The 13,637-nt window shown below is 37.5% G+C and overlaps 1 protein-coding gene and 1 long non-coding RNA gene across 6 annotated transcripts in view; one reads left to right on the top strand and one right to left on the bottom strand.

Moving 5' to 3' along the window:
• Positions 1–13,637, bottom strand: part of Ptprg (protein tyrosine phosphatase receptor type G) — a 707,393-nt gene that overhangs the window by 8,543 nt on the left and 685,213 nt on the right. For all 4 annotated transcript variants that reach the window (XM_078038562.1, XM_078038563.1, XM_078038564.1 and 1 more), the window contains 7 exons: positions 12,099–12,234; positions 11,462–11,608; positions 9,220–9,313; positions 8,570–8,646; positions 8,053–8,181; positions 4,745–4,891; positions 3,946–4,088 (listed from right to left, as the gene is read on the bottom strand). In XM_078038562.1, coding sequence (XP_077894688.1) covers positions 3,946–4,088; positions 4,745–4,891; positions 8,053–8,181; positions 8,570–8,646; positions 9,220–9,313; positions 11,462–11,608; positions 12,099–12,234 — 873 coding nt within the window. The remainder of the gene's footprint in view (positions 1–3,945; positions 4,089–4,744; positions 4,892–8,052; positions 8,182–8,569; positions 8,647–9,219; positions 9,314–11,461; positions 11,609–12,098; positions 12,235–13,637) is intronic.
• LOC120891400 (uncharacterized) overlaps positions 11,478–13,637 on the top strand; it is a 53,397-nt gene continuing 51,237 nt past the window's right edge. For both annotated transcript variants that reach the window (XR_013434501.1, XR_013434500.1), the window contains exons 1-2: positions 11,478–11,615; positions 12,189–12,621. This is a non-coding gene — a long non-coding RNA (uncharacterized LOC120891400). The remainder of the gene's footprint in view (positions 11,616–12,188; positions 12,622–13,637) is intronic.

Below are 13,637 nucleotides of genomic sequence, written 5' to 3'. Positions count from 1 at the left end.
CATCAAGGCTTAAAGTCACAGTTGTCAATAAATATCTATTTTTTAAATATACAAATGTACAACAGTACAGTGGCCTTCATGTAGCCATCATTCAGTCGCACCTGGCTTAGGGATGCTCCACTTTCATCTGGTTCCTCCCCTCCCATGTTGACACAGTCCAGGTATTTTATTCATAATTATTTTAGTACAAAACTATTAACAATTCTCAAATGTTCTCAAATGTAACTACAGAAAATGGTGGTTTTATTTTTTAAACCTTAATTTATCTCCACATTTGCCAAAGTTGTTATTAGTAATGAAAGAGGAGGAGCAAGTAAAATTTAAGTCTGTTTCCTTGTATTTTGGGGCTTCTTTAGTTGAAAGCCGTTTATCTTTAATAGATGTAACTTGGGCCACATATTTTTTTCCTTCTCCAGAATGTACTTTGCATTTCAAAAACTTAGGCTTTGGTTTCATCCTCCCTTTCTCATGTAGTCTTAAGCATTTTGCAATTTCTATTTTGGTTACCTCTTTAACCCATGAATTATTTATAAGTAATTATAGGTGTAAGACTTTCAGCTTCTAGGCATAAGGATTGGGGAATCTTATTTCAATGTGGGTTAATAATATTAATGCATTGTAATCAACAAGTGTGGCCATGTATGGCATCCAATTTTTTAGGAATGAACTGAAATTACAAATTTTGCTTTTGTTGTTTAAAGTGTTTGAAAAGACTGTGAAGTCTCTCCTTACAATTTCTTCTGGGTACAGACCTCTCTCTGATGCTATCAGAATAGCTGTGGCTTTCAAGTCTCTCAGAAGGTTAATTTTGAAAAGTATCCTATCCCGATCTTTCAGTTGAAGATCTCAATGCCTAGAAAACCTCAGTCATTACTTCTTTGTTGTCCTGTCTCTCTGCAGATCACCTCTCAGGCATATGTTAGGATGTCTGTATTTAGCTTCCATATCCTGGTTTGATTTTTAGCTCAGCATATTCCACTACGAGCCTATCTCTTAGGTTTTAATTTTACAAATAATGTTTTTTCCTGCTTCATAACACATATTCTTAATTATTTCATGAAACCTTCCTATAGATCCCTGAGCATGTTATTTTAATTAACTCCGTGAACTTTGATTTGTTGTTTTTTGTTTACTAGTCATGATGTTCTTTTTCCTGATTTCAAATTGTATTGAGTTGACCTTATGTTAGCATAGTATTTGAACTTCACTTGTTCTAGTGTAATAAACTCAATGGCCCCCACCTTTAGCTCTTTAGAGCCAGTCAGAAAAGTTGGATAACAATCCTTATCTTTGTGATGGAGTGTGCTTTTCCCTCGTTGAGCCATATTTCACTCAATGTGTGACTTTGCATATGCCTAGGGTTAGCTTCCTGGCTTGCCTCCTATGCAACTGTAGGGCCCTTTGTCTCAATGGACCTGGTCCTGCAGTTGGTGTAATGCTGTGCATTTGCCATGTGGAGATTCTTCATTTTTTTAGCAAGGGGTCTCTATATTATGCTAGAACCTACTAATTATGGACTTGGTTCTGCCCGACACTAGAAGTCTACACAGCTCCTAGGCAATTCACTCTAACCTGTTTACGTGGGGTGGAGATCATAAAATTTCTTAGATGATTTTGAGATTATGGAAATAAGTGTGCTGTGATTTGTGTGTATCCTTGCACTAGTGGGTACAGAGAGGAATCTGCATTTTTTACAAAATAGAACAGTATTCAAACATACTCTTTGATTTCAGGACCAAATCCAAAGGGTACTTACTGAGCTTTTGCTTATCTGGGCTAGATAAGTCAGTGCTTACTCTACTAGAAATTTATGTTGAAAACATGTTAAGATTCAAGAACATGCACACATTCTGCTAATCCTGAGAATGGAATGAAGATCTTATCATATGTCAAGTAGCTCTGTGAGGGCAGCCAGTGTCTTAATAGGAAAAGAGTTTTGACTGCCTGGGTCTTCTGGAAAGGCCTGAAGCCACCACCCTTCCCCCAGTGGTCCTCAACTCACACTTTGGGAACTGTTGTGACATCCAGTAGGAAGATGGATGTACCTCCAGAGTGAATAATCAATGTCGAGTACTTACACAGGAAACTATTTCTCATTCTGTGAGTAAAGGGGATGATATGGCTGGTGGTCTAATCTACAATTAACTATCTACATAGGCTATTTAAAAACTTACAGGAATGATAGTGAATAGAGGATGCTGAGTAGTACAACAATTTGCCTTTAAGCTTCACTTGTTCTCTAAAAGTTGACTTTTGGTGAGGAATTTTATCCTCTGAAAAATGCCTTCCATCTGGTCTATAACTTGAGAACAGGTGTTATGTCTATGAAGAACAAATCAGTACTGTAATGTTTATGTACAATAAGGTCGATTCTTTGGATGCGTGCAAGGCAAGAGTGGTCATTCTTACTTTGGACAGAGCTTAAAAACATCCTGTAAATTGATCTTATAGGTTGCAGAAAAAATGACTTAAGGCTCTGTGGATATAATTCCCATAGGGGCAAGTATTCTTAAGAGTTTAAGTCATAACTTAATGTGAAGTACGAATTCATACAATAGTTATCCAGCATCCACTATGTCCCAGGCATTGGGTTTTGCCCTTTAGAGCAACAGGCCATGTACACAAATAGTGCTCAGAGTTATTCCTATGACTGAGAATGTGACATTACCAGCTGTGGGGATGGTTTCGAAAAGTGAGTCTTGGTTAAATAAAAGGTGGTCTGTAGGAAAGTCTTCAGTGGAAGACTGGGATGGCACATGGAAAAGTATACGTAAACTAGGTTGTCAAAAGATGTTGAAAATAATCTTAAAAGAATGTATATTGATAATTTGTGGGGGCGAGGGAGACTCCCAAGAGGGCTCTGATGGGTTTCTGGTTTGTGCAGCTAAGTGAATGGAGAACAGGAGTGGGGATGATGAGTTTGGGTACCTATAAACATCCCTTCCTGGTGGCGTGCACATTCCTCCAAAGTATATAAGGTGGAAACTGAAAGTTATCTGGTGTTTTAGGACACTGCACTAGTGCTAGCAACTGTTGAAAAATTCTAAGTTTGCTCTTGAGTAATATCTGTTGAATGAATGAATCTCCCCATAGATGATAGAGAAATTAATTAGCTCTTTGCTTGTTTCGGGCTAAGAGTAAGCTTCATGTGATTAATTCCAGAGGTGACATAAAAGCTAAACAGACAAGTGAATCAAATGGTTCTGTCTAGTGTTTTGCTGGTTGTCTTTCCCCATCATGATATATAAGATTAACTGCATTAATGACTTTAGATTGACTTTTCAAATGTATTGTGACCTAGATGGGTGGGGCTCTAGAAGCAGCCCTAATTTCATGCTGAAACTACAGGACAGAGCTTCTTAGATCCAAAGCAGCTGCCTCGTTTAAACACTGATAGTGGTTATCACATCTCCGGGGATGGATCTTAGTGTGTTATTTAGTTAACACTTCAACTAGGATGCTTTTTTAATCTTGCTAATAAATTGGAAGTCACTATTTTTAATTTTTGTGGTGAGGATTGAACCTGAGGCTTCATGTTAGTCAAGCACTCTATCTCCAAGCCACATGTCCAGCACTTTAAAATTTTATCTTGAGACAGGGTCTCTTTAAATTGCTCAGGCTAACCTTGAACTTAGGATCATTCTACCTCAGCTTCTATCACTATTAAATAACTAAATCATACTTTTAAAAGGCTCCTTCTCTGACAAATGTCTGCTGAAATTCAGTCTAAGGAGTTTAAAATAAATGCAACTATTCAACCAATGTAAATAGCTAATAAATAATGATGTGATTATTGAAATGTAAACAGAACCATAACACTTTGTGCAAGTACACATTAAAAGTAATCCCAGAGGGAGGGTAGCTTTTAAAAATTCTGCTTTCCTTTTTAACATACATAGCAATTCAACAGGGTCTGGGATTTTAAAATAAACAACAGATACATACTCATCATGAACAATGGTGGGGCCATCCCTTGTTAAGGCCTCTTCCTTGATGACATTGATCAGTTCAAAGGTACTGCTTATGGGGGCGTCTGGGTTGGGCCATTTGGGACACTGGAAGTGTCGCACTTCTAGGACATAGTCATCCTGTAAACAATATGACATGAGTCACAGCCTGTCTATTGTTTCCTATCAGTCAACTGAATGAAACTTGCTCACTGAAAAGCTATGTTACTCTGAACCAATGTCAGGTTGACCAAACTGTAGCTGGTTAAAAAAAAAAAAAAAAAAATTGAACAGATCATGCTAGAATATCATTGTTCAAGTGACAGTAAATTATAAGAGGCTTTATTTCTTACTTAAACCCATTTTTCTTTAATTTGTAAAATTAAAGAAAAATGGGTTTAAGTGATCATTATTGAAAATGCTACTGTAAGAGCCTCCCATTCTTCTCACAAGAAAGTACTTATTATACACTAAAAAAGGTTGTTTACTAAAAAATCCATCATTGGCTCTGTAACACATTGCAAGGCTTACATTTCTGATGGCAAAGAAAATATTGAGCTCTAATTGTTTTTATAATCAGGTCAACAGAGATTTGCAGTGTGCACTGTTACTTTCCACCTAGCCCACTGGAAAAAGCACGTATTTGAAGGAATCAAAAAGGGAAATGTACATATATAAAACTGTCTTACTCAAATGCCTGGGCCTGTCTTGAGGATGGCAAATTACTCTGTTATTACTTAAAAGAATGATCCAGGGCCAAGGTATGCCTATTACAGAGGAACTGAGGTTTCAGTTACCTGTGTAGCTTCAAGGATAAAATCATGAATGATAATTTGTTCTTCATTAGAGAGGCACAGTCTGTCTTTGCTGATAAGGGTGACAGTAAAGGCCTCACAGTTCATGGATTCTTCTCGACTTGGCCAATACACAAACTCATCTTCTGCCTTTGGAAACAAAGAAAAACGTTTTTTTTTCCCCCATCTTGCAGTGTTGTCAAACATTTGTTTTTTTAAATTGTCTTGCAAAATGATTTCTTAAGTTTGCCATTTCCCATACCTTTCCAGTTAGAATTATATCCCTTCCTAGTCATGCTGAGTTCAGTGGTGATTGTAGGTTCTTAAAATGTATTTTATAGTAGACATTTCCCAGCACCTCTCACATGTCATTGTAACAATCCCCAAACACTGGCTCCATTGGGGATGTAGGCCAGTTAATTTTATTAGTTTATAGTTGGTTAAGTACCAAGTCATGCTGTTAGTTCCTAAGAATTGTTATTAAAAAAATCTATAGTTGAATATTTTGTAAAGGATGTTCACAAGCATTATCTTGACAATATGGTAGATGATAAAGAATGTTTTAAAAATAAATTTTATTCTACAAAGAATGCAACATCATGTTATGGGATACACACAGTAAAAAGGTTACTATGGTCAAAAACATTAACACCTTTTTTTGTGACAACAGCATAAATTGAGTTCAATTTTAGTTCCTAGACTTATCTATTCCACATTTCTGCTACTTTGTATCCTTTGACCTCTATTTTTTTTTTAAAATCAAACATTTAGAGAGTGTGCAATATTTTTCTGTGTCTGGCTTCTTTCACTTAACATAATGTTCTCCAAGCTCAATGTGGCGATTGCATGATCTGTCTTTTTGGGGGGCTGGAAAACACCATTTCAGGTAGCGTTATGTTTTGGCTATTTTGAATATGGAAGGTCAGATATCTTTAGATGGTGGTGATGTCATTTCCTTTGGGTAGGTTCTTGGTGATGTGGTAGTTTTCACTTTCTTACTAGAACCTCTCTGTGTTGTTTTCCATAACAGCTATTCTGATCTCTAGTTCCAGCAGCATTTCAAGGGGGATAAAACAGAAAGTCCTTCAACTTTACATTAGCTGCCTAAGAAAATGGAGACAGGCACACATCATCTTCTCCAACCTATGTAACAATTCGACAAATTCCAGTTTGTCTGTACTATGTACATATTTATGGGCATATTCCTGAAAATGCCTAGCTACTCTCATTGAAGTCAAAAATAATTCTGAATAATGTTCAAAACAAAGAAGGCTTTGTTTAATCCTACATGGTTGCATTAGAAATGAGCCAACAGTCCAATAAGACTTATCACCCTTTCAAGTTTCAATGTAGCTTATTGCCAAGTACATTTTTATTTTTAAAGCTCAGCATAAGGGGAAACAGATTAGCAATTGGGTTTAGTCTATACAAAAGAAGTCTGTAACTGTTGTGGGTTTATATTTTCTGTCCAAGGAAATGGAAGTATGGCCCCATAAACAGATATTCCTGGTATAAAGTAATGATGAGCAGGGCATCTAAATTTAAACAATGTACACAGATTAAGCATAGGACTAAGATCGGATGTGATCCCAAATAAGTTAGTCTTTCTGAGTCTTAATTTCCATGTCTGAAAAGTGGGAATAAAAAAAACTACATACCTCAAAGAAACAGGAATAGTAAATTACCTAACTAGTTTAAAGGACATTAAAGACATTTTAACTATGGTGAAGGAAAGGCAGAAGAAAACTTTGGAATGGAGAAATCAAACTAGGGAATAATTATTCATCCTGAAAGACTAAGAAATCAAGTGCTGCTTCTTAATTCAGCAGGCATTCTGGAGTCATTATTTTGCTGTCAAATACAGTTCAAAGATGTCTAAGCCTTGATAACAGTGCTTTGAGTTAGGAACCAGTGACTTTTGGGCTACTTACAGGATTATTGTCTTAAATAGTTTTGGTAGAGACAAGTAGCAATAATAAGAATCATCTAGAGCTCGTTTTTAGAAAAACTGTGCAATGATGAAACTCTTAATCTCACAATTGAGAGCAGACACTTATTCTAGCCCAGCCTCCCGGAGACATAGATGCGTTCGATGGTGGTTCCTGTACCCTTGCTGTCCACAGAACATGTACCCCTTATTGGGTCCAGTCCATACAAAAGAGCTCCTGGTAGATACTTTATGGTGCCTGTCCTCTGTTAAGTGACAATAAGAAAATACTGACTCATCCAACAAATGACTGTTTTAACAACCCTAAAAGCCTCCAATTTCCACATGCCAAACTGAATAGACCCTTGTTGCCAGCTAATTTGAAAATTTACACTCCAGCTTTTGATTCTCAACTTTGCTGCCATTCCACCATACAGAAGCAGCCTTGGTATTCTGAAGCTGGAGCAAAATGCGACAAAGTGAAGAAGTTCCTACTGACTGGGCACACAGTCAAACGCATGTCATGGAGACTAGGGGTTCAATCACAGGCTGTTCTTTCTTGATTAAAAACTCATTAATCTGACACTCATGGAGGCAGAGCCTCATTGTTTTTATCTTGTGGGTTTACATAGTAACCTTTTAAGACCCAGATAATTCTGAAAGTTAAGTATGTAGGAGATCTAAGCAGAAATGTGTAAATCTGTTTTGTAAATTTGTTCACCCATCTCTTACAGAGTTTAGGCTTCCATAGGGAATGACTAAAGTAGGGAAAGAAATTATAGCTTAGTCAAGATCTTAAGTGGGACCCCCAAAGCCTCTCTTCCCTGCAGGGGGTCTGACTTACCCATGGAGTAGGGGGGACCCTGATACATTAGTAGTACTTCTGATATGATTTTTATTTGTTTCTGAGCAAAAAAATAATCAATTGAAAGCATGAACTCTGAAGGCAAGATGACTTAGATCCAAATCCTGGCTCCAACTGTTCGTGCATGCTCTTGGACAAGTCAGTTATTTTCTCAGCTACTAGACGAGAATAGTTGTACTTATGTCATTAAAGATGGTATGAGGCTTCACTGGGTTAATATATCGAGAGTAAGCATAATTACAGATTGCATACATGGAATATGACGTACACCAGCTCAGCCGTCTAAAGTCACCTTTTTCTGAAACTTTCCACCATGCTGCCCCATAGAGTACAACTGAAGGGTAATGTCATCAGCATTAGAGAAGTAATAGAACACACAGGAATAAGTGAAGTGAACCCCCACAGAAACTCTAAGTTTCCTCCCTAGCACCTACAGACAGTACAGCCCTGTGGCAAGGTATCAAAGTATGTTCGTAGCCTCCCGGGCTCATTAATATATAGCAGATGTACCGTACTCACCAAGCTCTGGTTGTCTGGCAGCATGACAATGATCTGCGCATTATGATCCCAAATCATTCGCCAGAAATCTTTCGTAGTATGCGGCAGAGGATGCTGGGTTATAATAAATTCATTGCTCCTGTAATAGCCCTTCAGTTGGGAAGAGGGAAAAATCAGTGGTTATGAGGGTTCGCTTCTAACTTTATGACATGACAAAATATACTCCTGAAACAAAACAGCACTGTTTTGACCCCACTAATGATGTACTTCGGCTAACATGATACAATTTTCTCTCCAAGTGCAATTCACTTCAAATTACCCCTGCTGTTTTAACTGTAATTTCAACATTTATTCAAAGGTTAGATGGGTGACATTAATTCCTTAAGAAGCATTTTGCTTCATTTAGTTATTTTTGTTGTCCCCATTGTCTGATATTACACAGAATATTTCAAAACCAGAATCTGTGGCATAGGTGGTATCTGTTCTTTTAACACCTTTCAGTTTAATGGACTTTATGTCTAATGGGATGTTGACTCACCATAATGTAAGAAGCGTTAATGTAATCTGTGCCTTTCATTCCGGGCAATGGCGCAAGACCCACTCGAGCACGCTCCGCTATCATATGGAAAAAAATAACACCATATTATAAATAGGAACCAACAGCTCTTTCTGAGATTTACTTATCCTCTGGCTCCCTGTCCAAGACTTATACCTATGTGTTATCAGCTAAAACAATGTAAAATGAAATTTTACTGCACATGCTCAGGATAAACATTTTAGGAATCAATTTTTTTTTTTTACTGTGCAAGAGGTCTTCATAGCAGATCTCTCAGAGACTGTTCAGTACAGACATGCGAGAGGGTTTGAGATTTGGTATTCCTAAAAGTATACTTTGCTCTTTTTTTCATGAAAGGCTTATAAAAGCAGGGGCCTTCTTCACCTCTCTAATGAGCAGCCATGCCTGTGTCTATAGCGCACACCCATAATGTCCTCTACTGTGTCCTGAGATAACATTTCTCGGTGAGTAGAAGATAGAGTTCACATCAGATGGATGACTGCTGGCACCAAAGCCACCCTTCCACTTTGCCTCAGTTCAACTTAACATTTGCCTCTTTACAGATTATATGAAACCCAATTTAAAAAGATACCAACACACTGAACTAATCAAACTGATTGTTAAGATCTTACATGGTACGACGGAGGAGTTTCTGTTCTTTTCCTTGTTACACTCTTTCTGAGCACTAAAGCATTCCACATATTTTGCATTACACTGTGTGACAAGCTGAAAGAAAAGCAACAATTTAGTCTGCATTCACGGGTATAACCAATAGTACCTAGTAGGCAGTTTGGAACAATATCAATAAGATTACTAACCACATTTTTATGCCCTGAAGAATGCTCTCTTGCTTCACTAGTAGCACATCTTTCTATGACCTTGATTGTGTCCTTGTCTTAGTTCTACTGTCAGCCTTAGGCTTCTGGCAGGGACTGTGTGTAGTAATGATTGAACTGTGTGGAGTTTTACTGTTGCATAGGTTACTGCTATTGTGCATTTTGTCCATAATTCCACAGCGGCCCATAAGACTCAAGTGACTCTAGAAGAACTTAAATTCTGGGTACATTTCTGTTAAACTGACATTGTTCTAAAGCCGTTATTAAGAATCAGCCCGGTTTGGTGGCATACACCTGTAATCCCAGTGGGTCAGGAGTTCAAAGCCAGCCTCAGCAATTTAGCGAGACCCTGCCTCAAAATAAATTGAAAAAGGGCTGAGGCTCAGTGATTAAACGCCCCTATGTTCACTCTCCCATATTAAAAAAAAAAAATCAGTAGTTTGATTGAACCAATCTGTTTTGTATGGGTCTACCTTAATGAGTGTATGGGAACAGTCTTCAAGTGCTTTATTACTACCATCATACACCTTAGAGGTAATTTTCATGATTTAGTTTCCGATGTTTCCTTTTGAGTTCTAAAATGGTTAGTGCCTATAATAACCTGGATTCCAATTGAGCTGATTTCTTTGGAGAATTTTTTTTAAAGGGATGTGCAAACTAATACAGGTGGAGTCTCCCTTATCCAAAAATGGGTGGAACTAACATAGTGTCATATTCTTTAGGATTTTGGAATAGATTTCTGTGTATATGTAAAAATTTGCATTTTAAAGATGGGAATCAAATGGCTTTACAATAGCCAGGATGTTTAACAGCTATAAATTTAAAATTATTGTTAGGATTGAAATGTGTCTGTGTATAATATCTATCCTGAAGGTAATTTTAAACAAGGCTCATGGTTCTACTTGTGACATTATGGATTTCAGATTTTTCAATTAAGGATGCTGTTATTAGTCTTTTCAATTTTTGTTTTTTGGCACATAGTTCTACATGTGATTTCTTATATTGTGTCAAGATGCAAATAATGAGATGAATCTGTGCAAAAATTTTAGTTTTCACGGCTAACACTTTCCCATCTCGGAACTCTTCTTAAATTCTGCAAAAAAGATTCAAATGAAATGTTGGTACTTAATATTTTGTAAGAACTCATTTTAAACATTTAAAATGATAAATTGTGTCCTCACAATTAATTGCCTCAAATGGTTTTGTAGTAGGAACATTAAGAGCCAGAAATTTAAAATTATTGTTAGATTACTTTCATTGAATTCATTCCTATTTTCTTTTCATATCACCTGGAATAATTTGCTTGGCTGTCTCATTTCTTCAGCTAAGAGTCAAATGAAAGTTTCAGACTCTGGAAAACCTTACCATTGAAAACTGCAGATTAATTTTCTTGACACAAAATGAGAAATTACATATGGAACACTGTAAAAAATAGAATTTGAATAGACTAATAAATAGGAAGACACTCAGTAGTTGGAAAGACAGGAGGCATTAGTAAGTTACAGTTACTTCTTTGAGCTTTTCTGGTCTAAATTTATTTGCCCTCACAGTCCCTCTTTTCCACCTTTAGTTCTGTCAAGTCCATATAAACTTTAACTGCCTTTGAACTTCACCATGTTCCCATCAAAGAAAAATAGAAAAGTTAACTTTCCCTAAAATTTCTATAGTATTGTTTAGTATAGTAGTAACTCTTGTAGTTTCCAAATTCTTTTGGTCTAGTTTTCTAAAAAGGCATATTTTTGAGGACAATATATTTACAAATAACCACTGTGCATAAAGGTATCATTGCATAGTTCAGAAGAAACATCTTGAATACTCTTTTGAACCAGAACAAACCATTCAAGTCTTCTGTACCTTGTGGCCAAAGGATGATATTTGTTTGGATAAAGCTGTAAATTACTCAGAAGACAATACAGCACTGTACTGTCTTCTTAAACACCACCAATACATAATGGTGGTGTTTACATAGATACTCCTTCTATACATTAACGCAAGGTGTTTTTCGCTTCCTTGCTCAAGAAGTTTTTCAGAGCACTACCTTGAATTGTTTTTCCAGTCGTGTCTTGCCTCCTACTCCTGGTATGAGGATGCTGTTGACATAGCTATGCAGCTGATTTGAAGATACTTCAGTCTCCTTTCCAAGAATGGCTTCCAACAAGGCATCATGGATGAATATATACTGCTCCTGAAAGGTACGATATGGGGTGATCACCAGTGAGAGATGTGGAGGTAGCCAGCTGTTCACGAAGTCAGCCTTAGGTTAACTCTGCTCCCATAAGGGACTTCCTAGTGAGCTCCTTCAAGCATTTGCCACTAGGTGGTTCCTTTTCCATTATAATTCCATACCATGCCTGGAACAGGTGGTTCAATGCAGCCAGCAATTGAGAATGTGTGCTTAATGAAGGGCTTAAGACCCATCATCTACCATGTTTTCAGGCCAGAAAACATGTTTAACTCCCAAAGCATCTAACACAGCTCATGATGCAACTTTATTTGATTACTGAGATGTTAAGATCCACATCGAAACAGAATCCTATGATCCAAAGAGTGGAATTGTGGTCAGTGTATCTTCTAATATAAACTGTAAATTCTTCGAGCCCTAAGAGGATGAATCTGTCTCTCCAGTGTGGCTCAACTTTTGGAATCTCAAGAGGGCACTGGTGGTCACTCCTTACCTCCGTCTGGACGAGGTAGTTGCGCTGTGTCCTGATATGCTTCAGGAATCCCAGGACGTTGACTGTGCTTTTATCTTTGATCTGTTGCAGCATGCTGTCTATCACAATGTAGGTGCCTGTCCTGCCCACGCCAGCGCTGTAAAAAATGAAGGCACTCAACTAGGACTTTGTCATTCCCCCCCCCCCCCAATCCATGGTCACAATGCAAGTATCTAATGAAGTGAGAAATAACCCTCTTGTCTAGATAACCTAGTGTAAATGACAAAGGATATTCACATAGATTACACCTCAAAACTTTACTAGGACATGTCTCACTATGAACGATCTTGACAAGGAGTACAGACTTTCCCATAGGAGCTGGGAGACAAAGGGTGTGCACTCAGCCCCCCTTGCAGCTCAAGCAAAGGAACTGAGGGGCGTCTCATGGCAGCAGCAATCTCCACACCACGACTGGCCTGCTGAGGCACTGTGCAGGCAGCCTTTGAACTTGCGCTTGGTTCTCCAACTCTCCCAGGAAGTCTGAGTATGCATTATTCTTTTAATAAACCCCTTTTCTGTGCGTCTGCCTCTGTTGCATACATCTAAGAAACTAATGATCTCATTATTAGACAGTTCCCATTTAAATAAGGGATGTTTTTCTTTAGTAATCAGTTGTAGAATGAGAATGGTACATTCAGAAAATTTGGTTTCTTATATTTGCATTTCTTAATTGTGATTTAAATAAATAGCCAGGAAGATCTGAATTCTGCAGTACTGAATAACAAGCTTGTTTGGGCAGAATGCCCCAGAAGGTTCCTGTCTAGCACAATACCTAGGCTGTTTGACACTCATCTCCACTTTAGTGATTCCTAAATGGATGAGTGAAAAACTAGAGTTCTCATGGGATTTCAAGTAGAAGATATGTTCTAACTTGTGGAAAGGGTTTGTTTTGTGAAAGAATCTTATAAGAACAGCCCAAAAGAAATGCTGAGAAAATGACATCAGTCACAGAATAAGTAACATCCATTTGAATACTGAAGCCAAACAAAAACCCAAAAAGTCAAGAATGCAATAGCAAATGAAATGTAATCAAAGCATTTTTAAACAGCCATACTAAAATTATTTTAGTTGAAGGAAAAAAAAATAGGATTCACTTTGGTTTTTTTTTGAGATGGGATCTCACTGAGTTGCTGAAACTGTCTCTTCAGTCTCAAGGCTGAGTAGCTGGGATTACAAGTGCTCCAAGTGCTTTTTTTTTTTTGGGGGGGGGTAACCAGGAATTGAACTCAGGGTCTCACTGAGTTGCTTAGCACCTTGCTTTTGCTAAGGCTGGCTTTCGACTTGCTATCCTCCTGACTGGACTTCCCAAGCCCAAGTGCCTTTTAAAAGATATTTTATACGGCATGTATAAACCAGAAACTTTAAAAACATCTTTTCATATGTACTGTAAATATTAGGAGGAACCTTACAGAAAAGCCATAATCTCTGGTGTGGAAAGCTCTTACAATAGGAACTTTTACTAATAAGATCATTTTATTAAAACCAGAGATTCATCTAGTT

Source organism: Ictidomys tridecemlineatus, chromosome 2, assembly GCF_052094955.1.
Source record: "Ictidomys tridecemlineatus isolate mIctTri1 chromosome 2, mIctTri1.hap1, whole genome shotgun sequence".
Classification (NCBI taxonomy): domain Eukaryota; kingdom Metazoa; phylum Chordata; class Mammalia; order Rodentia; family Sciuridae; genus Ictidomys; species Ictidomys tridecemlineatus.
This window is presented reverse-complemented; position numbering and strand designations above follow the sequence as displayed.